The 25,563-nt window shown below is 39.1% G+C and overlaps 1 protein-coding gene across 1 annotated transcript in view; it reads left to right on the forward strand.

Annotated features, from left to right (window-relative positions):
* Window positions 1-24,648, forward strand: part of ntsr1 (neurotensin receptor 1 (high affinity)) — a 63,958-nt gene extending 39,310 nt beyond the window's left edge. The window contains exons 3-4 of the mRNA XM_072656326.1: window positions 6,944-7,028; window positions 18,811-24,648. Coding sequence (XP_072512427.1) covers window positions 6,944-7,028; window positions 18,811-19,060 — 335 coding nt within the window. The 3' untranslated portion in view covers window positions 19,061-24,648. The remainder of the gene's footprint in view (window positions 1-6,943; window positions 7,029-18,810) is intronic.
* The last annotated feature ends 915 nt before the right edge of the window (window positions 24,649-25,563 follow it).

Raw genomic sequence — 25,563 nt, forward strand, 5'->3', positions numbered from 1 at the left:
TAAAAACAGCCAATTTTGCACAAACACGTTCTTTATTCAGAACTCTTATCTGATACTTCTCATCTGATATTTAATCCATTTCGATAATTATTATTAAATAAATGCATGTTATATTTGGTGAATAGTCCAACAGCCAGTCAATTCAAGTCAATTAGGAGTGAAAATATCCATTCTGGCATAATGCTGCTGTAATGCCCTTTACATTTTTGAGGTAGGACAACGCCAGCCCAAAGAGTATTTGCTTTACAAGAATTAAGGCCTAGGTGAAATCTAATGACCCCTGCTCTGAACTATCCTTTCTGCTACTTTGTTTTTTCTTTTTTTTTTGTAATTAGGCCAATACAGACTACATACCCTATTTATCCGCTCCAGTTGGAACTTGTTTGACATTTTCAATTGCTCTGTGCTCCTCTGTGAGTCGTAGCATGAGACTCAGCACCACCTGCAAACAAAGCTAAAAAAACTAATCAACTGTTGTAAACAACTTTTTAATTAAATAATGATTTAGAGTGCGGAGTCAATCAGTGTGCCGACTCTTTCAGTACTTGTGCTGTGTTTCTATAGAGACTCCCTGTGGAACAATAGCTGAGTTGATCATCCATGGTTTTTCTCTTGCTTGTACTCATGCATGCTCCAAGAGTTGATAAAGCCAGAGCAATCTACTCAAAATGCACATATTGACAATGCACCCCCCCACACACACACTTATATAAAACCAGTCATGCAGATCATCTATTGTAAGTGTCTTGACTGAGCTTCCAGACATTTTCATTAAATTGGTAAAGCAGCAATGCATTCCACATACACTTCCTCTGTGTTTCAACAAGATCTTTCAGGTAAAAAGGTAAAGGTGCGCGTATTTGTCACTGTACAGCAAAATGTGTCCTCTGCATTTCACCCATCTATAGTAGTGAACACACACGTGAACTAGGGGCAGTGAGCACACACACACACCCAGAGCGGTGAACTCCAGCGCCCGGGGAGCAGAGAGGGTAAAGGGCCTTGCTCAAGGGGCCAACAGTGGCAGCTTGCTGAGCCCGGGAATCGAACCCACAACCCACAATCAATAGCCCAGCGCTCTAACCGCTGAGCCACCACTGCCCCTAAACTGATTAAAAGCACTACACATCGTATTTTCTGCCAGAACAAATGTTGCACTATGAGTAAGAAAAAAAAATAGCCAAGCATGTGTTATGTCAGCCGTATATCTGGTGCAGATAATACACTGCTACAATAGTAATCATATGGTTAGCGGTTAAATGTGGTGCAACCTAAAAATAGCTTCTAGTGAATGAACTAACAGAACAGGTACAAAATCTAATCCTACTGATATTCAGTTTAATGAAGGAAAAGCCATGGTAATGCATCATAGCCTCCGCTAGCTGGCTAATGCAGTATAAAGTCAGATACGCTGGATGTGTAAAAGTTTGTGGACACCCCTTCTAAGGAATGCATTCAGCTATTTTAAGTTGCACCCATTGCCGGCACATATGTGCAAATGCACACACACACACAGCCCGTCTAGTATACGTAGAGAAGTACTGCCAAAAGAATAGGATTCTCTGGAGCAGATCAGCACGAACCTATTGGCACCATGCCTAATGCCAGACGTGGGCTAGAGGGGTATGAAGCCCAGCATTAAGCTGTGGAGCAGTGGAACTGTGTTCTCTGGAATGATGGATGGTGCCCTGCCCAGTACTTTTGGGATGAGCTGGGGAGTTGTGGATGAAGTAGGACGGGGATCATCCGACATCCTGACCTCACCAACGCTCTTGTCGCTCAATGCAATCAAATCCTCACAGCAATGCTCAGACAGTTACTTAAAAAAAAACAGGACCTTTTTTAATACCCTTGATTTCGTAAGAAATGATGAATGAGCAGGTGTCCCAATACTATTAACCATATGGTGTACATAATGTCATCATTAGGTATTAAATATTGCATCTGTATTTATCAGTGTCAGCATCAGTGGCTGTGCAAGCAGTCAGGGTTTATCTAATGTCATAAGGACATATTTATGTAATGCATGTTGTTCTTCCCACACAGCTTTAACAAAACCATGCATTCCCCGCTCTGTTCCAGTCAGAGCAAAGTCAGCGCTAACAACAAGAATCTGTGTCATTCCAGTGAATTTACCCTGTTTTTAAAGAATCAGCGCAGAGATGCTGGATAATGTCTTCAACACGTGATGAGCAGCATGATCTACAGCACCATCTGTGTTATGTAGAACACCTTAATTCACTCATTTTCTTAGATTTTTGCTCAGTTGTGCATTACTTCAGTGTTAGAGACGTGTTAGCCTGTTGGGCTTACTCTTACATATTTCAATCAGCCATGCTTATTTGACGATTAGGACACACCCCAGGCCGTTCTGAGATGGGCTTAATGATTTGAATGTTTTGAATGAATTGTTTAATTAGATTCTGTGCTTTTTTATATCCAAACTTTGCTGGGTAGTTAATCTGACATTTTATTTTAGTGTCATACAAAACATTGATCATATCTTACATTGCATTCCCTAAACTTTAAGAACAGGTTCTTCACACTCACACATATCATTAGCAAATAATCGAAAAGTTGTAAAAGTGGTTCTTTTTGGTATCTTTTTGCCTAGTGTTAATGCAGCATTTGGTCTTTGCTCTGCTGCATAATCTTCTTTTTGGGACTCAGCTGCTTTGTGGAGCAACACTTTTGCTAAACTGATTAGTGAGCGGATTAATAGGGCGTGGTAGCAGCCATTACAGCCTAGCAACAGCCTAGACAGGAGGAGAGCCAGTCTGTCCAAAACCTGTCCCCAAACACCACCACTTTTCAACAAAGGCAACTGATTGGCAAGGGATGAAAGTGATACAAAGGAGTTCTTCTCAAAGAGCTCTCAAAGCAAGCTGCCCCACTTCATATCTCTGGGAGGTTGTTTTTTATTTCCTGGAAGACAGGCAGGAAAAAAGCATAATGAAAAAGGAAGCCTGTCACCATGCTAGCATGTGCTTGTGCATGTCCATGTGCATTTATTTCATTTTCTTCCGTTCTGTATAGCTTAATCCTTCAGACTTCAAATGGTTATCAAATAATTCACAATAATTTCTGCATTAGGCTTAACAGCTGTATTAATTTTAATACTTGTATATGAATGTGCATGCATTAGCCTACTCCTCTCAGTTTTATACACACTGTTCAGTGCGAAAAAACCTGAACAGTGTGTATAAAACCAGTGGCGGCCCCACTGTACTACCACTGGTAAACCAGAGGGTTTCATTTCTAACCAGCCTTAATTTAAGTATGTGGCATACTGTCCTACATAGATTTGGTGGCATGAGCAAAATTGCTGGAAAATAGACTTATATCTGGAGGAAAAGCAGCTCAAACTCAGTCAAAGCTCTATGGCCACAGATAATACACTAGGTTTTTTTAATGCTCCACTGTAAAATTGTTCCTCAATGTACGCTCTAAACTGTTTTGTCACCTTCGGAAATTGCTCCTCACTGTGAACAATGTCTGTTAATGGAGGCTGCTCTGCTAGAAGAATATAATAAAAAATGATCAGAACTGCATCAGACTCAAAATAGCTGATAACCAATCCATTACCACATGCCTGGATCCTTAGCACATCCCTAGTGGAAACTGTGCCCATGATAACAATGAGGGGTTTCTCTGCCCCGAAATAATACTTCTGATCAATGGCAGTCAAGCAGCTATTGACTGGGATTACATGTGATGTGTTCTACATCTCAAGGAGGCAATCAGGACAGACAGAGGTGTATTAACACGTTGTGACCCTGACTGCCAGGATCAAAGAGCACTTAAGAGTGCATGGGAGACTGAATAGGACTCTCAGTGGTCTGGAAGACAAAGAAAACTCTCAGAACTGCTTGTATGCTGGTATCACAGGGAAATCGAAAGCCTACTGCCAGGAACCTGCATGAAAGTTTTGCTGAATTTAGATTACAGTTGTTGCGGTTGCGGTTTCAAGTGGCTTGGTCATATTCTATATACATATTCCATATGCTTCATTAAAGTCATTTATGAAGATGTAAAGAAGAGAGAGATTAGCAATTACACAAAATAAGGAGCTAGCATTATTCTCTCTAGCAATCTTTGGCCACTAGCTAAATGCTGCTCTGCTGACTAACCTTAACCTCATTTACCTAATGGAAAAGTTTATTATTTTGTATAAGAAATAGGGGCTACATTAAAGCAAACATTGAATCCTTGTGTAGTATATTAATATTTGGTATACTCCCCTTATCCTAAGGGTTAAAATTGCCTCAAAGACAATCTGTGTACAGCTTTTATGAAGGCATGAAACATTTTAAGCTGGAAATGTTCATTTAAGACTCTCTACTCTCTACTCTTAAACACAGTGACGGCTCATTTCTGATTAATATAGTCATGCCTTATTAATGTTCCTGCAATTATACAGCACATATCACTCGCATTTTTATTATTTCTCTGATTTATCTTTGTTTGTGACCCAACACAAACAAATAAGAAATGCTTGTTGGTTTCAACTGAACTCTGAATAAATTCATATGGGAGGAGATCATTTATGGCAATTAGCAGACACTCTTGTCCAGAGCGAGTTAAAGAAGTGCTTTGTCGTCTACTTTGAGTGAAGAGTCAGTATAGATATCTAGATACAAAACATGCACAATGCTCAAAAGCTAGATACAATATATACACTACACTGGGCCTAAATGTCAGAGGCATCAAAGTAAGACATTTAGGTGCAATCGCACGCTTTAATAAGTGTTAGATTACTCCTGATTTAAGGGCTCTTTACTCGGCATTTGAAGACAGGGAAATGTCATTCCTCCTCCTCGGCTCTAGGACAGAGAAAAGACTAGAGGCATGTCCTCCATAAGTTTTGAAGGATGGTGGTTCAAGCCGAGCCGTACTTGAGGTCGTTGAAGAAGGGCTCTTGGTACAGATTGGATTTTGACCATTACCATCAAGTAGGGAGAGGCTGGTCCATTTGTGGCTTTGTAGGCCAGCTTCAGGGTTACAAGTCTGTAAAATATATATGGTCAGTTTATATTACAGTATGCTTTTTTGGCAAATACATATTTGAGAATCAAATATTGTAGGCAAAACAGTTCATTACATTGAACAAAAACATACACTGTAAAAATGTAAGTCTTATTAAAAAATATAAACTTATTCTTTATCCCTTAATTGACTAATATTAACTATCTGCCAGCTAAGACTGACAGTATGATCCCATGTTAATGCAAGAGGGACCACTGCAATATCAAGCAACCATAGACTTACACTCAGCAACACAGAAAATGGTAACTTGCTTTTACAGCCTTAAATACTGAAGACAACCATTAATATAGTCAACCATTATATAAAATATAACCAAGAGAATGTAGCATGGCAGGAATGGCAACACACTGGTGGTAAGTGAAGGGGGTGGGAAGACAGTATCCTAATAGAAGATGCCAGGAACCAATGGGAAAGGAGTTTTACTGAAATGTTGCACACTTAAAGCCAATGTATATTATTCAAATAGCTCAGCCAACACCATATACTTGTTGAGAAGTGTCCATTTGTGAAAAATGACTAAATTTAACATCCGTTCAGTTAATTGTTTAGTAGCACTTTACAATAGTACAAAAGTACATTCATTAACAGTACTCACACCAATAAATGGTTGGGAAATGTCTTAACTATTTATTAATTGACACTAGTTAGGACATTATTAAGCATTAATACATTTATAAAAATTTATAAAATATATATATAAAATATATATAAAAATAAAGTAACAAACAAATTAGGTAACAATTAAAATCTCCTACAGCATATTTAGGTCTTTTCCTGATTGTAACACAGCTTCGTAAAAAACACTTAAGCTTTTACCTAAGCTTAATTAATTGCTCAATTCTTATGTACATATGTGCTTTTATAGGTTTAGAATGTATCCCTTAAGTAACATTAATGTCATAATAGTGTCTTAAGTGTTACTAATGGATAGGTAATGTCTCAGTTAATCATTGTTTTACATATTATTACACAATTTATAAGTGTAAATGATGGCGACATTAGTTACTAATGTAGTAATGCTTAATATTGTCTTAACTGTGTTAATTAATAATTAGCTTAGACATTACTTAACCATTTAGTAATTATTACTACTAAAGTACAGTTAGTACTGTAAATTAATGTATTGTGAAGAGTTCTTGTTTGTTTGTTTTTTTGTTTTTATTTAAATGGTATATTTCCACTATGAACACAGTGTTAGAGTATTCAACATTGGAATAATGTTTTTTTTTTCCAGATAGGAGATGTAAAAGTGGCGTATTGTGATTAGATTGTGATCGGACCACACATAACAACAATGTATTTGTTGACTTTTAAACAATGGAATTTAAATTTCCTTCTCGTTTTGTGACACTAGGATGCATTTTAGTGAAGTGTTTAAAATTAATATTATGGACCAAAAAATTGTCCATAATATTATTTTTAAACACTTCACTAAAATGCATCCTAGTGTCACAAAACGAGAAGGAAATTTAAATTCCATTGAATTCCATTAAATTCCAATTAATTTACTATCTGTCAATTTCATTTAATTTTACAGCATTTATATAGTGCTAGTCTTTCTGTCTTAACTGGAGAATAAGTTTTCACAGACTGTTTTTAATCACTGACCTAATCCTCATTGCACTTGGACATCATTAGTCTACAGAGTTCACTTCATTAGCCGTCTGGGAGCAAAATTCCTCTGCTTTGCACAAAATGTTGCCCATAACTACATATCTCTGCAAGAAATGAGAGTGCCACATGAGGTAGCTTGGTCAAGCAGACTTAATAATAATAATTTACCATTCATGGTGGTTGTTATTCATCTCTAAGAACCTTCATATTGAGTGTTAAAATGTGTCGTCCTCAGATCTAACTAAGAAATTGATTCCTTTATCCTTTATCCATTTCTTTACAGGTGCTGTGGTTATTGCCTTTGTGGTCTGCTGGCTGCCCTATCACGCCCGACGACTGATGTACTGTTATGTCACCGATTGGACAGAGTGAGTATTTTTAGAGGCAGCGCTGGACAGCATCCACTAGCAACTGCTACTTTGTGACAAGTCATTATGAGCGGACTCACATTGTAATCCACTACTATGGCAATAAAAGTTCTCGGGTCAGTATAAACACAATCATTTTTAAAGCTTTAGATCCTAAAGCTAAATAGTCGTTTCCCCATGTCTAACGTAGCAGATCAGAAGAGTACAAAGAGTAGATTTTTTTGTGGTTGTGGTCAATGGAGAGCTCACAGCAAAGTGCCAGGGAAACGTCTTCAAAGCAAATAGAATCGGAGCAGCCAGCCCAGAAAGCTTTTCCACAGCAGGAAGTACATTTTCTTTGATTCACGTTGCAATTGACCTACCCATCCTCTGCCCACAAATGCAGCCTTTTGTAGCAGCTGCTGTTGGGCTTTACAAGTTTTATTGAACATTGACAAAAATTCATTCAACCTCTGCTCCTGGGTGGCACAACTGTCAAAAAATTGGTCCTATTATTGGTAGCTTGCAAGTTCAATCATTTCCACAGCCACAGTGTGGACTGGATTGGAAGTTCAAGGAGCTGCAGAAAGAGCAAACAAGGAGCAGTCTCTCAGCACTCACAGCTCTGTCTAAAACATGCTCACCAGGTGAGTTGCTAGGTTTTTTTTAAAGCAGTTACTGTTATGCGCAAATTCCTGAAGATACAAATCATATGCTTGAGCCATAAGGCTTCAGACAAAAGTGTCACCAAAGAGATTATATATATATATAGCTTTCAGTAGAGCAGTTGGGAGACAGATGGAAAAATATATTTACACTACCATTATTCACGCTCTTCTATATTTCCTTTGTATTCTTCTATATTTACAAATCAACTTAATTTTTACTTTTGTTGGCAAATTTCTGTATTTTATTCTTGCGCAAAACGGCATTTTTGTTGCAAGTGACCATAGATTCCCATTTTATGATATTATTTGTCAAACTTTTCTCTTTTTTTCTCCCAATTTGATGCTGCCAGTTAACTCGCCCATTCATAGCTCCCCCTATCACTAGCAATGCTTCTGATTCTAGTAGGGCTTAGGACTTAACATAGCTCCTCCGATAAATGCGATCTTATCTACTGCTACTGTACAGCTACTTTTAGAATTGCTGGGCATTCGACACCCTCTGTTAAAATCTCCAGGTCCCCCGTCAGGACACCAGCTAACACACACCTGTGCTGGTCAACATCGCTTTAAGAGTGATGAGGAGAGGGAGCGCCATCTACTCAGCCGGTGAGAGCATGGCCCGTTGTGCTTTCTCAGACCCCAGTCACTGATGGCAAAGCCTCATGGCTTGGAATACGAACTTTCAGACCCCAGGCCATAGTGGTAGTGCATTAGACTGCAAAGATCTCTATTTTGGCTGTTTTTCAGTTTATCATTTAATTATTAAATTATTGATCTTTTTACATTGTGTCAAAATTTCTTGATGTTGAATGAATATTACTTAAAGTAAAATCTATATTTACTTCTGTTAAACGTTAAGAAGGTTTTTACTTCTCCTGTAAAGTTGCCATTTTAGAGACACATGGTATTTTTCTGGCATTTTTCCTTCTACAAAAGGTTGATTATTCTACTGGCTCAATTTTGCATACGCTCCTGCGTTTCACACAGATGGCTCTGACCGACAGGAGAATGTAGAACTGCGATGTGACACCACATATTACAAACATTACAGTTTATTTGTTAGTGGCTGATTCAGCAGACTCGCAAAGGTCTTACGAGACTGTCTGCGAGCAGTCTAGACCACATTCATCCTCACTTGAGTAAGCTGGGCATTTACATAAGCTAACAGGCTTCAGTAACGTTCAAATACAGACTACTGAAGACATCACCTTTAAAAGTTAAGAAAATCTTCTTTGAATGTCTGTTACAAGCTACAGTCGTTCCCAGACTGCACATATTCAACACTTTTTCTTCAAGAAATCAGTTTGCATCGCTGCTATTCACTGCTGTGATTCACCATCATTAGTTTGGTGCTAATTTAGAGGTCTCTGTGTTAAATATTGCTGTAAAATGACGTGCTTTGCTGACTCACACTCGCAATTTAGCCTATGTACGTGACTTTTTAAAAGCTTAAAAAGTCCCTCTACTGTGACAGCTAATAGGAGTAGAGGTCATACTTATATACATACCCATGTATCAACATCCCAGAAATGACCTCTTCTACACAGAGGGGTACAATAACAGAGCGACATAATTTTACAGTGTTATTGGTTTTATGGTATTCACAGTGTAAGACAGCACAAGAAACAAGGGAAGGAATAAGGAACTCAACATCATGCCGCAGCTCTAAACACAGAGCTCTAATTGTTTTTAGGGTGATTGAGACTTCTGCTAGTGTTCTATTAAGCTTGTCCAACCTTGCAACCAGGATGTCTTTTTTGTTGAGAGAGAGAGAGACACATTTGAGTACTGTAGCATGAAGTAACTGCAGGATTCTGGATAAGTGGGTTTTCAGAATCTCTCCTATTATCACAGCAGACGACAGCCACAGCGCCGTGAATTGACTGCATTCTGGCATTCTCACGACAAGCAGCGCTGACTGTGGATGAATGGAGCTGTAGCTAATGGGTGTTGGGGACTTTTTCCCTCAGTGCTTAATAGCGAGGCAATAAATCTGCCACGTTCCCTTGCTTTTTTCTAGTCCATCACTGCAGGGTTCCACCACAGTCAGCCTGGGCACCACAGCGTTCCATACATCACAGCAGGCCTCCCCTGGTCTACACTAATCTGGAACATTTGCTGTTATGATGGAAAATCCGACCATTTCTATGAAGTGACAGACTTTTGAAGGATGTAATGAACATGTGATGATCATTGAAATGGGCTTTTTGGATATGTAAAGACACTACATACAGTTTAATAAAAATCCTGTATCCTGTGGTTACAAATAGTTATTTAACTAAGATTAATGACGTAAGATCAGTGATGTCTCTTTTTCACATGCATTACACATTAAATATATTTCACTAAGAAATACAATATAAACAAATAGTTAAAAGGTGAAACATTAAACTCTGGATTTCTAAAACAATCTTCCTAATGCTCCGTACACTTTTTGGCATGAGCCATTTTCATTTCTCTTAAGCCCTTCTAAAAATGCTGCATTCTGTGATCTTAGCCCAGGAAGAGGCTGAGTCAAATGACTGCAGGACCATGACTGCAGAGACAAACGCACACACACACACACACACAGAGCGATGCAAGTCAACCCCAATATGTTGTATTTACACATAAGTGCACCAACCACACCCTAAAAAAACTGCTTCTCCAGCCTTGAGTCTTTAGTTTGAGTCTCTTCGGTGGCTCTCGCTCCGTGGCCGGGAGGCTAATGTTCTCTCTCCTGTGCCAGCTGGAGCTGAGCTTTTAAGCTGCTGGGTGTTCCTCCCTGAGAAACTGCAGCTGTCCCTGATCTGGGGAGGCACACCCAGCACGAACCGGCTGCCGAGCCAGCGACTCCACCTTCCCTAACGTACTAACTTCTACACACACTTCTAGCTTGTCGAAGGCAATAACTAAAGCAATCAGGGGCTTTATTTGCATGTACACCCCTACAGCGTTACAGAACATGCTGGATTCAAACTAAATGGCTACACTGGAACTGGCTCTGGGATTCGGTGTTATGAGGCTATGCTGGGCCTGTAGGTGCTTAATATACTATAGATTTCTGTAGATACTATACTTGTGTGAAAATATGTTTACACTGTGAAGGTTATCATCTCAGATATCAGACTATTAGCTCAAGTAGTTAGCACAACTTTACAGCAGTTCCTCCCATTATTGGTTTATAAGCTTTGAATTTGGGAATTATCGATAAAGTTACGGCACATAAGTAATCTCAGTACTAAGGGCCCATTTGCATTGAAAATTATGCATGTCAAGCTTTAAAAAAACGAACACACGTATTTTAATGAGGTCTTTCTTTCATAGTAAGGCCGAAACTGATGAATTGTGATGCTGTGTAATGGTTCAATTAGTGCCTGCTCTATTGTCTGCGCTGTCCGGATGCGTTAAAATAGGGCAGACCAATCAAACCTCTATTGTCATGGTGGTAGACCAAACGAATGAGCATCAAGACGGTGGCAGATCATCTCATCTTGTTCGTAGCAGAACACAAAAGATTATAAGAATAAATGTGGAGGTTAAGAAATGTGGAGGATAAAGAAAATATGTGGCGTATCAGAGCCAACAGGTGAGTACAACCACTTGATGTAGTCATTTTTTAAATGTATTTACTTATTTATGTGCTAATTAGCACTCGTGTGGTGGAGGGAAATTAATGAGACCAGAAGCAGAAAGGGAGCAGAGAGAAACAAAGAGTGGAAATTTGAGAGTTATGGAGTTTCTAGCCCTGTTTAGAAAGCACAGAAGGCAAAAAAACACGCTTTTTAGTAAAACATTGGAATGTGTTGTGAATGAGAGTGTAAGATATTGTCATTTCTATTATAGCTCTCTTCTACATATCAGAATATTTTGGCAGTCTGCAATCTGACCTCTCAATGCTTTTCTCATTTTTGTCCAGAACCCCCTAAAGGAAATGCTGCTGTTGAGGTTGAGGTTGAGGAGAGAAAATTCAGAATTCAAGGATCTTTTATTAACACTAGAACGGCTGAGGTTGTCATTCTGACAGTCTGGGTTAACCCCTCATGTCTACTGATCTGTGTCTCTTACTACAGTCAAGTGAAAAAGTTAGGACACCCCATGAAAACCTTGGTCTTTTTTAATAGATTTAAACCTATGGACAGTTAATCTTCACTTAAACAATGTTAGAAGATGGAGGTCATATAACCTTCAGAAATGTCTAAACATCATTTGTAAAATAGAATTAATAAAAATACTATTTTCCTGTGAAGGAAAAGATCCCCACATTTATTATTACAACAAATGTGTACAATTAGAATAATTAGAGGGGGTTTTGGAAGCGTCTGTCTTATTTAAACCTCAGATATTTAGTTTGGTTTATTCTCTTTATTGGTAAAGTGAGTGTTTTGTGACCATGTTGCGATCCAAAGAGCTTTGTGAGATCTTCCTTAGAAAGATGGTTGTAGATGCAGATGCGGAATCCTAGCAAGTTTAGCCCAACAGCAGACCACAAAATGCATAAAGAAGTCTCCAGTGATCCTAAAATGTCATCATGGGATCTTCAGGTAGTTGTTGTCCCAGCTGAAGTCAAAGTACAGCATCTACCATCAAAAAGAGACCACTCACATTTTTTTTTCATGGAAGGTGTGCAAGTAATTAAATTAATTAAAGACAAAAATTGTTTTGAAATTATAGTCAACTACTAGGACACATTACTGCATGTTGAATTTAATTTAAACAAATTGTAGTAGATTTCAATTGAATCAAATCAGATCAGTACTAAATCAAGGTGCATCAACCAACCATTGAACTTGTTTAACATTACTGATGCAAATTGTATCACCTGACGATTAGAACTATATGTCAAAGGAAGCCAACAGTGGGGCCTCTGTTGCATCATTCCAAAGAATGCTTTTCAGCACCTTACTTTCTTAAAAGTGTTCAACCATGATTCACACATGGCGTCTAGTTTAGTGTCTAGTGCAAGGTTTGAACAGCTCATTCTTGGGTCTGATAAGCTACGCTGTGATCTTAATTCAATCTGACATGGTGTTTTTAAAGGAATCTCATTTTGGGATCAAATTGCATGGAATCAAATGGATTGGTTCCTTCCAGCGCGAGCAGCAGGGAGATTGCTTGGCAGGACTGTGCCCTGACATATGTTCATTAGTGTGAATCACTAGAGTGGAAAGACACTGTTGTATTCTAATGCTTCACCCAAAAGAGAAGGTGTATGCCAGTAGTAAATTAAAGCTGGAGATTGTCTAGTGTGGGGGATCGGTTCCTGGCTTGGACAGAAGCTATTGATAGATGGTTTGGTCTCTGTTTGTCTTTTGAAAGAAGGCTATATCTGTGTGCTAAGGCAAGGTTATACATTTGATGTTGGGGAAGGCAGAAGAACCAGAGGGTAAATAAAGGAGTCGGAGGTATATAAAGGAGTCAGAGTGCTAGAGAAGTATGGAGAGTAAAAGAGGCTGTGTAGATGATATTGTAAAATTAGGGGGCAGTCTTTTAAGCATTTAAAGCCAAGTGTATCATATTTCATACATATGAGTTTTTGAGACCACTGCAAAAACAGTGTGATACATGTTTTATCTTAAATAATTATTAAATAATATAGAAATAATAACAATAATATAAAATACATTAAAAAATTTTATTACATAAATAAGAAAATATAATGAGAGTCTTGTTTTCCGCCCCTAGTGGGTTATCTATGCATTGTAGGCAATAGATCGGCTTGAAGGTGAAAAGCTGATCAAGCTGAAATCAAGGCCCAGACTTTATCTAATAAAAACTCTAAAGAGACATGATGCCTACAGCCGGCATAAGAGGTTTGTCTTTTCAGATGTGAACAGATTGGATACAGCAGTTTGCATAATAGTCTAGACATCAAGGGTATTTATGGGTGAAGAGGGTGAAGAGAGACAATCAGGATGCATTCATGTTAAATTCAAATTCAGTGTGATTCTTTGATGCGGTCCTTGAGAATTAAAGAAAGGGAGTCTGATGAGAGTTCAGGTCCAAGCGGCATTTTTCTGTTCTGTGGGTCTAGCCATTGTTGGAACTCATTTCATTACATTGTTATCTACTCTGAAAGCAATGCTTTTGAGTAATGTGATGTTCCCAGAAATGAATTCTGTTCCCTTTGCAATGTCTTGTATATCTGTGAGGGTGGGGGGGAGGCCTTCGTGTTCTGGGGCAGGTTCTGCAGGTGCTTTTTCTGAAATGAGATGTTCTTTGCAGTTGACACACACTTATCCCCTCAGACACAATTTGAATTGAATTGTATTGTGCTTTGTATTTTTAGAAACATTCAAAATTGATTCAACACACTTAACTTTGAGATGCTTCTGAAAGCCTTCAATAAAAGGATCAAGTGTATAAGATTAGGGTTGGAGCTAAACTCTGCAGGGTGGTCACTAGGGCCAGTATTGCGCATCTCTGAGATACGACAACACAGCATGGAACCCTTTTTACTGCCTTTATTCTGAAAAGTGTCCAGTATTTTCATCTGTACAGTACAACAGCTCTTAACAGCTTGCGTTTTCATTCAAATAAGGTGTGTCAGAATCATAGTGACCTTAATTCAGACATGGTGTATTGAAATGAATCTCATTTTGTAAGCCAATTATTAAAAAAGGGGGCAAGGAACCTTTTTAAGTTTAAGGAACTATAGAAGAATGTGCTCCTGGACTGCCCTGTTTTCCTTCTGCAAAGTGGTTCCTCAGAGTCAGAATCTGAACTACTGGAGCTCACTTTCTGCCTCCTCATGTGAGTCACAGTGTGAGTTGAGTTTCTCCTTTTTTCTCCCTTGTTCTCCTCCACTGTTGCCCCTGTCCCTCTGTATGCTGAAAGAGAGAGTGTCTCTCTTCTCAAAGTCATGGTAGTCTCTGGTCCATGAGCAGGTAGAGCAAAGCTGCTAGGCAGTTGATTTAGATGTATGGAACTGGGGCTGAGGTGCTGAGCCAGGCTGCAGCTCTGAAGCTTTTTGATCTGGACCTGCTGCACAGTCCTACCAATCTTGGGGTTCAGGATTTGGGGCCTGGAGGTCATTCTGTCTTGGGGTGAAACTGCTGGTAGAGAAGCCTGGTTGTGTTTTGGAGGTGGTGACCAATCAATCAATACATTTAAAGCTGAAAATATGTATTTTAGAGTTTCTAAGAACGTATGACAGGAAATACCAATAGCAGAAATGATAGTTATCTCTCAGAAACTGATGTTAAAGGATCACTGATAAATGATTTGCACAAACCATAAGATCAGCAGTTCGCCCTTGACTTTTGAGATTTTCAGATTTGTAAAGGTCATAACAATCTGTGGCATTAATAAAATGAGGCTAGTCACACATTACATGCTAAAGGTGATCTTTATTCCAAAGCCTTGTTCCAAAAGGCGTGCTAGCAGCCCCCATCTGTGCAGCTTTCAGCAGAAATAGGAGTGCAGCTTATGTACAGTGCTAAGTGATGTGATAAGTAATATTTTAATATTAATGAATCCTGAAGTGGGCAATGTCCTAAAGCATGCCTACCACATGCAGAGATGGAGATAGCATTGTAGACAGTAGTGTGGGAGCATCACTACTACCTGATCTTCACCTAATTCTGCTACTCAACATGGTTGAATTTGAGCAAAGTTCAGGTAAAAGAGAAAGTTCAGCTTCTAATCTTAGAGAAATGAGGGGTGTTCAGGTAAATTTCTGGCGTGTTCCTATCTTGGCAACGAAAAACACATGAGCGCCACTGACTGAAAACAACCTAGGCAGACGTCAACAGTCAGACGATCAGTCCTTGCCACTCACACTTATCTGTAGTGACTGTAGCAAATGCAAATTGCATATTAACACAAATCTATGAAACATTGGATGCTAAAAATACAGTATTTTTTTCCATGCATTGCCCTGCACTGTCATGAGGTAGGCCATAAATCAGGTTCAGGGTTTTAGAGCAGTTTTGCAGCACAGACTAAAATGTTATCTGCACTGCTGTCATGATTTGGAGGCCAGAAGGCTGGGTTTAAGCCCAGTTTGATTTGTAAGCTGCCAGAAGACTAATTGTAGGGCCAGTTTGATTTGTAAACTGCCAGAAGCCCAGTCGGCCGGCCAATTTGATTTGTAAGCTACCAGAAGAAGAGTTTGGAGGAGAGTTGGTTCAAAAGGGAGTTTAGAAGTGTCATTTAAAAATACAGCATTGCTGTCATAAACAGAAGTCGCCACACTGACTCTTTATTGAAAGAATAGACTAAAATAATGAATGAATGAAGCCACATGCAGTACGGTAAACAGGCTTGTTAATACTCTCCTGACAATGCTGTTGTTTTCTGACACTTTTAATATTCCAACATTCATGTTTCTTTACAAACTGGAGTACACAACTTGGTAAGTAAACATGTAAACATGAATATGAAAAAAGTAACTTTCATGCAGAGCACAGGTGTAAAAATAAAGTCTGAAGAATGACTCACCTGTAGTAATTACCTCGCAGCGCGCCTGTGTGTGTTTTTTTTTCTGTAAAAGCATTCTTGCTTTAAGGAGGGGGATAATAAGGGGGCTGGATTGTTCTGAATGCAGAGTTATTTATAGACTGCCATTCAAAGGCTAAGTAAGAAGAGAGCACTGGTTGGAGAACACAAGAGCATAAAGCATGAACCACATCTCAAAATGTCATAAGTGTATAAGTGCATAAAAATTCAGCATTGCACTTAAATGTAAATTTCACATACATTAACCTTTATATTCCCTTGAATTAGAATGGTTCTTAACATGAGGGCTTTATTTAATGTGCTTATATATAAATTATATGTTATTATAACTAAAATATATAAAGTGGCCAAACCTCACACGTCCAAATAAAACATGCTTTATTAAAATGTTTTTTGACTCAGATAAAGGAAGAAATTACTTGCTGCAAACTGTATTTAAAGGATTTCTTTAAAACAGGCTTTCTTTAAAACTTACATTTTACTCTCTGCTTTTTAGTCCAGGGTAACCACTAAAATAGTGAGTTTGCTAGTTTCCTATTCAGTTCATGGGTGGTAAATGTGGTAATATGTGGCATTCTTAGCTCTGAAATTCTGAACCTGTAATAAACACTACTAAAGCCTTTCTCTACCTTTTCATTTAGTCATTTTTTAAAAACAAATTATGTTTTAGTAGTTCTTTGGTTTAACATTTTACTTTGTGAAATCAGAGCCATTTTAAACTAGCAAAATAGAAAATGATGCCACTCTTTCAAGGACACAGTTTTGATTTTGACATTGGTGGGAACATAAAAAAGGGCCCCCCTGGAAGCTTTTTGCATTTATGCAGACTTCTGATCACAATTTCATGTCATCTAGAGCCTTTGTTTATAGATACAGTACCTAACACCCACAGGGAGTTTTTGTCTCTCAGTATTTTCTGTATGGATCAGCTTCCTTAGAAATATACCTCTTTATACCAAATAGCCACTCAGTATCAACTGCTGCATCTGAAAATACACTGATTAGCTAGTCATCAATAATTCTATATATTATGTATACATTATAATGTGTGATTGAGTGCTTAATAGACCTTAATAGACCTCTTACAATCAATGTTTTTTTACAAGCTTAGGCTTCATTCGCGACCCTTCCTCTCCTCCTTTGTTTGAACTACTACCTGGCAGGATTGCTTCTGTCACCTGACAGCTGTTCATGATCAGCTTAACATCTGAACATTCAGAATACTGAATCTCACTATCAACATATCACCAAGTCAGTATTCAGCTTTACCTGTGACCCTGCCTCTTCACCTGCCTCTCCTCTGTCTAAACCACGTAGTCGGACAGTTTCTGTCACCTGACAGATTAACACACTGCTGCTGCCATATGAACAGAGAGCAAAAATGAGTATGAGTATTACCATTATTATTTCCTTCGGCTTACGCTTGGACTTGTTGTACAGCAGCTCCTGATGCCCACCTTTCATTTTTTGGTTGCCATCTTAACTGAGCACACCGCCAAATTTAGCCAACTGCCAAACACACACACTAACATTTAGGGCTGCCACCAGTTCCCCATAATAGCCTACAAAATCATTCCTCATTACAATGTGAAATGCACTGTCCCTTACTAAATCAGGACGAGACATCTCTCACTCAGCCTACGTGAACATCTAGTTAACAGAACACTGGAGCTTCCTACGAACACAACCTCTCACATGTTAGCAAGAAACAGCAAACCCAATCCTGTTATCGGGGTGGATAAGGGAGGCAGGACTCGTAGTAGTGACTGAGATCTGTTTACCGTTTGTGTACCAAATACGTGCACCTTTACCTTTACCTTTACCTTTACATGTACTTAGACACTGGATCATTTAAATTATTACTAGGGACAATTCAGTAGTTGTTGGATATTGCTAGGGACTACTGTCCCTACCCAATCCTACGCTCTTACATCAAGAACCCTTGATTAGAAATCAAGAACCCTTGTTCTCCTTTTTACCTGTGGGCTTTGTTTCCAGTTTTACGAGACTGATGGTAAAGATATAGTAGAAGTGGTCAAATACGCCCCTCTTTTAGTGCCGTCCAATCTGATTTTCAAACAGTCTTGTCAAATCATTGAAAACTCCAGCCTGACCTCGTGTGACTAGCCCATTTAATGCGCCTTAACTGGTGGGACTGACTGTCTATATTCACTTTAATAACTGTTAGCTCGCTGATGCAGATGCTTTTAAGTACACAGAGTATCAATAACAGTGTGGAAACACAGTAGATTAAAGACTGAAGTTAAACCAAGCTGTAGAATTTATTTAAACTAATTTATGTGGAACAAAACTGCTGTAAGAACTAACATTTGATTTAGCTCTTAGGTGTATCTGACTAAGCTACCTCGGCTACATTTTTGTAGATGAATGCTATTGCAGCGTCACTGGATAGCATTTGGAGGAGAACGCTAACTGTCAGTTCTGTTGCATTCAACACTGGCTAGTGTCAGCCATCCCACCCACCCAGCCACGGATGGCTGTGGTATCACAGGGGATCTCTCAATGATAGGGCCAATGTCTAGACATTAGTATCACGACTCCTTAAATCACACAAGGTGTTTTCAGATGTTCAGATGTTTACAGTTTAGCCCTGTATTATTATGACACATGGACACAGACATCAGTAAGATTAACCCTCTCTCTATTTCTTTCTCTCCCTCTCTCTCTTCCCTCAGCACACTCTATGACTTCTACCACTACTTCTACATGGTCACCAATGTGCTGTTCTATGTGAGCTCCGCCATCAACCCTGTCTTGTACAACCTGGTCTCAGCCAACTACCGGCAGATCTTCTTCTCCACGCTCGGCTACTTCTGCCTGCCTTGCCGCCGTAAGAAGCAAAAGCGCATGCTCACCAGGCACTCCATCAGCATCTGCAGCAACCAGACCTTCTCCACCAACATTATCAAAGAGACCGTCTACTAACCAATAACAACATCCCTACACTCAGATCCTCCAATCCACTGCAGCAGAGCCAATAACAATCCATTCAAAATGAGGGAATGTATGAGTGTATGTATGTATGTATGTATGTGGGATTCTTAGTCTTTCTTACTGTGTCAGGAACTTTCACAGCAGATAACCATGACATACTAGCTGACTATGGAAACCACAGTGACTAAAAGAAAAGAAAGAAACGGCCCAGATGTAGCGTTGTTGCACAACTACATGTGCAAGTGGATTAAGATTACATGGCAAGTGTTCAGTTTATATTGTGTAAATATTGTATATAAAAGCATTTTGAATGTATGTTCAGATTTATATATCGCTACACCAGAAACTAAAGCATACTGTAGAACACATGAAGTTAAACAGAAACTAGAAAAAGACAAAAGACATTAGAGGGTTACTGATATATTTTGTATAGGATTTTGCTGGTTGACAGTTTTCATATGTCCTTGCTTTTCCATTTTTGCCATTTGTCACTTTTTGCCATCATTTGAATCTGGCATTTCTTCACATTGCATCAATATGATGAATTCATGATGAATGGACAAATAGAAATGCTCCAAAATAGCTTGGAATAAAATCACTTTACATTGATTCCAGTGAAAGTTCAGCAAAGATCTATATAAAGTAACTGTGGTGTACTATACAGATGCAGTACACTGAAGTGCAATGTTTCCATAGAAACACCTTACTCAATTTTTGTGATTTTCATCATAATTTACAGTCTTATGCTCACTTCTGGTCAAACAACACATTTTGTTGATTGTCTTTTTTTTTTTTTTTACCCAATTTTCCTCCCCAATTTTAGCCAATTACCCAACCCACTCATCACATATAATGCTCCTGACACTGGGACTGACACATGCCTCCTCCGACACATGCGCAACCAGCCACCACCTTTTTTCGAAGTGCTACCAAATCAACATTACCGGGCAACCAAAGTGGCGGGTACCCAACTCTGACGCAGCAGCAAGCAGACACCAGAAGCATCACACCAAAGTGATGTGGGGAGAGAGAGAGTCATCTACCCACCTGGAGAGAGCAAGGCCAATTGTGCCCTCTCTGGCTCCAGCTGCTGATGGCAGGCAGCACCCGGGATTAGAACCGGTGATCCTCGGGTCATAGTGGATCTGCTGGACCACTCTGAGCCCCCTTTATACAAACCCAAACACAAAATATCATTGCTTTTGATTAGTATCATCTTTATTAAAGATATAAAAATGATTTTGCATTATACATCAGCTGTCACTCTTTTTATATGAGATGTTGAAGAACACCGATGACCACAGAACGTTTGCATTGCTGAAAGAACTGAGTGTTGCCTTTGTCCAGTCTATGTGGAGTCTATTGTGTCATTAACACTGGGTGACTGGGAGCACATGGAAATGGTCCATTAGGATTTCTTTTTCTTCACAGTTCCCGAAGCACAACAGGGACACTGAAGGCAGACTCTGCTGCATTGCTCCATAATCTTTTTACTGGCCACACTTCGCAAACCTTGTTTCTATCCATTTTGTCACTGTGGCAACACTGCATGGGTTAACAAGGCAACACTTGACTGCCCTGAGCAGAGGGTGAAAAGGCCAAGTATGGGTTCTTTTGTTTTTTTGTTTTTTTGTTTTTCTACAGCAAAGTCTAGAGGGACTTTCCGGCAAGTGACAGTCAATAACAGTGGCTGTCCCTCTATGAGTGCGATGGTAATGATAGAGAAAACGAGGAGAAAGGAAACTAAGAAAAGTGAAGACTTCCCTCAAAAGCTGCTCATCAGTAAGAAACTCTAGAACTCAAGCTGGAGGAACAGCAAGCGTGGAACATAAAGGGCAATCGGCCAGAAGGGGCCAGAGCATGTAAAGTAAAAAAAAAAAAAGAAATGATAGTCATTTGCTGCCTGAATGACATGGCTGAGGAGTTTTAAATGATGATGGAGAGCTTTTATGATACAGATGACTTTTGATGATCAAGAGAGCAACGCAAAAAGGAGCCTAAAAATATGCTGGCTGACGTACTCCATTGATGCAACTGAAAGGACAATCAGTCTTCAGTTTCCATCGCTGGACTTTTCCACTAACACAGCTTCACCCGTGCCTGGCTCGTGCCCCATAATTCAGACAGGGGCGGCTGGGTGGAACGGGAGTGTTCTTCAGCCTCTTGTGGTGATTAACGGCCCTGATGGAAAACACTGCGGAGAACACTGCAGCAAACCCTGCAGGGGGCAAGGAGCTTGAGCTGGCCCCAGCTGTGCGGAACACACCTTTATGATTCTCGAACAACCTGTTGCATACCCTCATATCCATCAGTATGAAGAAATATAGAACTGATTATTCCATTAGACACAAGAAAGAAATGCACAGAGAGCCGTTAACACTGCAGTGAAGCAGGTGTGCAGCCAGGGGAAGGGAAAAGTGTTTTCCTGTGGAGGAACAGTGTGTGCAGTGAAGTAGGTGAAATGAGAGGTGAGATAGGAGACTAGAGAGGGAGCAAGACTAGAGTACACCGACTGAGAGAAAGAGCGAGAGTGTGTTAGCAGTGTTCTCAATGCAGGCAGTTTCCAGCTCTCTCAACCAGAAAGCGAGAAGGAGCAACACAAAGCGAGGTACACAAAAGTCAGTCGTCCGTGTGTCTTCTGTACAGAATGTGCGTGTGTGTGCGTCTGTATTGTAGTGAATGTGTGTGTGTTTGTACTGTTTAGGAATGCTTGGATTGTGAATGTTTAAATTTCCTACTTCTGGACCCGTTTAAATAGATTTATTGGAAGGGATGGGTTCAGGGAGCTATTAGCCTTTTGTTTTTGGGGGTAATTAGTCTGTGTGGTCTAAATTTGGAGTGCATTCTATTAGACATACCTTTTTTGCTTTTTAATGGGCCAAAGTAATATTTTAAACCCCTAACCCCTTAAGCTGTTAATCCATCAGCTATTAATCCTAAAATGAAAGAATTGTATAGCTGTTTAGTTTACCAGACTTTGTGTAGTGCCACTGGGTTCTATTTTAGGGCCTATTAAAGTGGTTAAAGGGTACCTACATACAAAATTTTAAGGGTTTAAGAGTACTGTATGTAAAACTGTATTTACATTGGCATAGTTGAATAATAAAAGTACATGGAAGTGAAATACAGGCAACCTCAAACACTGTTGTTTCTTCAGAAAAGAAAACCAAGCATAATCAAAACAGAATAATGTAAAACAAACTGATTCCAAAATCTCTAAACTGTTGCATACGAGTCTTCACTTGTTATATTTACACCCCCGAAATGTGCATAAACCCAGCCCCCTAGCAAAAGGCTTTAAAGTCGTAGTCCAATTTGCAACACAGTACAAATGCTTCAACCACAGCGCTCTAATATATTCAATCACCACCCGACTCACTAGTTATAGGAATGCAGAACTATGCTAAGTGAACCACCACAAATGAACTGCTCCTCTAAAGGGTCTCATTGCAGTTATTTTGCACATTCAAGTATGATTGCTGTATTCACACCTGCCTAAACGAATCACACCGAGAGTGAAAATGAACCAAGGTGCAGGTGCAGGTAAACGCCCCCACAATGATACAGTGATAATTAAATGCATTGGTGTGTTTAAACTGAATATTTGGCAATAAAGCTCCAAAACTCCACAGTGAGAACATTTTTTAAAATCACTCATAAAAAACAGTGACTCACCCCAGTCAGATTAGCAGTGTGTGACTCAAAGGATTTGTATGTGTCTTTCTTTTACAAATCCACAACACTGCCTTCCAGGCAGTTTTCTCCTTCACACCACAAGCTTATCACAATGCTTGAGCCCATATTCCTTTTACTACCAAAGACTGTTACACCTGCAGCAAAATACAGAGTGATACGCTGCTAGTAGCTTTTTTAAAGTAGGTGACTGTTTTTAAACATGTTATGTAGAACTAGGGCTGTGCGATATGGTAAAAAGACTATAATCACGGTAATCACGATTCTTCACGGTAATCACGATTCTTAAAAACTACTATTCAGAAACTCACCCGTACTCAGTACAGTGATTTTTATTCAACATCAGCTGCACTTCATCTAATTAAACCAGTCTAATTACACTGTTTGTAATGAAACCTGCAGCTGATCAGTGTTCATTAAGCACTAACAGTATCCTCAATATGCTTGCGAAAGCACATTGTTTATCATGTATCACAATACACTAAAATATCATATTTCCCAGCTCTATGTAGAACTATGAAAAAGTTTGCTTGTTTAAGGTGGTAGTAACTTCAGGCTCCTGCACATGGCGTTGCGTGAGGATGATCAGGCTAAAAATAAGAAGAGGTGGTACAGTGCAGTGAATGTCTTGTTGAAATTGTGGAAAATGGGTCTCAATACAGATGTTAATGATTGAGCAAAAAGAAGTGATTGCATTTGGCCGCAGGGAAGGCCATGGTGTGAAGGTAGTAGCTGAATTTGCAGGCATACCGAAGCTTACAGTCATACAGGTCTACCAGCAGTGGCAGAAGTCCCAGTCTACAGGAAATTATTTTACATACCTGTCATTTACATACGTGTTACATGAAAGTTCTTAACTTCTCCTGTAAAGTTACTTTTTTGAAGATAAGAGGTTTTGTTCCAACTGTGACAATACAGAAGAAGGAGTTGTTGGAGCTTAAAAAAAACAAAAAATGACCATTAGATTACCACAAGTAAATACCACAAGAAAAGAACATCACAGCATGAGAATGTATATTATTTACCTTTGTTTATATTACTTAGGTGATACAAAACTTTTTAATCAGCATTTTCAATTTTAAAATCCATATAAAGAAAACTCAAGCTCTAACCGGACATTTTACTGTGACTTTGTATTTAAAGCCCAAAAGACAATTAAATTTGCTATGACCTGTAGTTACTGTGCTGCACTCTCCAGTGGCCGCCATTACAGAGTCATCACGTCATTAGTTCAAAATGCTTTCACTTCCACAAAGTACATTTAGCCAAGGAGCTCAGATCCATTAGGTCAAGCAAAGAAAACTCATTTTATGAATTGATCGCTCCATCTAAATGTGTAGTCAGTGGAAGGAGGATCTGTCTTTGTACTGTGGTTGGGTTGAGTATGGCTATGTGTGTGAGTACATAGTACTTGCATTGTAATGTAAACTGCTCTGGTGGTGATAGTATTGTATTGCAGTAATGATGGCATAATGAGTAATGTAATGAGGTATTACTCAAAACCTGTGATGCATTAATCACAGTCAGGTTGTCATGCTCATATTAGGAACTCTAAGCAGTCTAATTAATTGTGTCCTAGGGCAGGGGTGTCAAATATATGGTCTGACAGGACAAGCAGGGGCATTTCCAGGGATTTTAGACCCCTTTAAAAAAAGATATAACACTGGGGCACACAGTCCTAACAATTCTGCCAAAATACCTCATTCATACATTTTTAAGGCCTCTGTCACTCACAGGCCCTTAGAATCCCCCACACCCCAAGCGGCACCCCTGGGGACAAGCCCAATAAAAGTTCAACACCAATGAATTTAGGATCAACACATCTGATCACTTTTTAAACGAGTTCTGGGACCACTGTTTCTAACTGCACAGACACTGACCTATAAGACCTGTTAGACATATAGACCTACAGACAGGCCTGTTCATGTCTGTAGGTCAGTGTCTGTGTGGTTAGGGAAAGTAGTCCCTGAACTCTAAAAAACTTTAAAAAACTTTAAAAAGTGGTCAGATGTGTTGATAATGAGAGAGCCACCAATCAAAGTCTTGAAATTAGTTAAATAATTTTTACATATTTCTTTTTTTTTTTACAGTAAAATAGTGCTAAAGGGAATAATAGGCCTACTTTCATATGTTGTCAATTCAGTGCTAGCTAGCTTTGTGTTAGCTTTCTTGTAGCATGTATAGCATTATTTGTACTTTAGGACGTCTTCGTAATTCAGAGGATCCAGTGACGTAAACAGGACAAATTTGGGGTCAATTTTGTTTACCACAGGGTTTCCAGTTTCAAAAACACCACTGATTGCTCCCATTGTAAAAAACTGCTTAGATCCTAATATGGGCATGACATCAACCACATGTATGGGTAACAGTTTTTGTATTTTCATAATCTGACCAAAATGCTTTTCGTCTTTGTGCTAAGCTCATTTGTTGTGATTTTCACTATGCGAGATTTCTTGTGATTTTAAATGACTTCTTTAGATGGTTTGCTGCTATTAAAGTCTGCAGTGCCCTATGTAAGTAATTTAATTAATACAATCACAAAGTTTATATTGTTCTGTCTGCAGAAATCAGCAATTTGCATTTGAAATAAAAAATGACTATGAAACTTTCATTTAGTTTGTAATTTCATTAAAGTGAATATTTACAACTCTACTGATCATCCATAACATTATTACCACCAGCCTAATGTTGAGTAGCTCCCCTTTGTGCCACCAGAACAGATCTGATGCTGATGAATAGCAGCAGATCTTTTAAGTCCTGAAACTTGTGAGTTGAGACCTACATGTATCTCATCGATTAGT

The sequence above is a fragment of the Salminus brasiliensis genome, chromosome 14 (assembly GCF_030463535.1).
Source record: "Salminus brasiliensis chromosome 14, fSalBra1.hap2, whole genome shotgun sequence".
NCBI classification, from domain to species: Eukaryota; Metazoa; Chordata; class Actinopteri; order Characiformes; family Bryconidae; genus Salminus; species Salminus brasiliensis.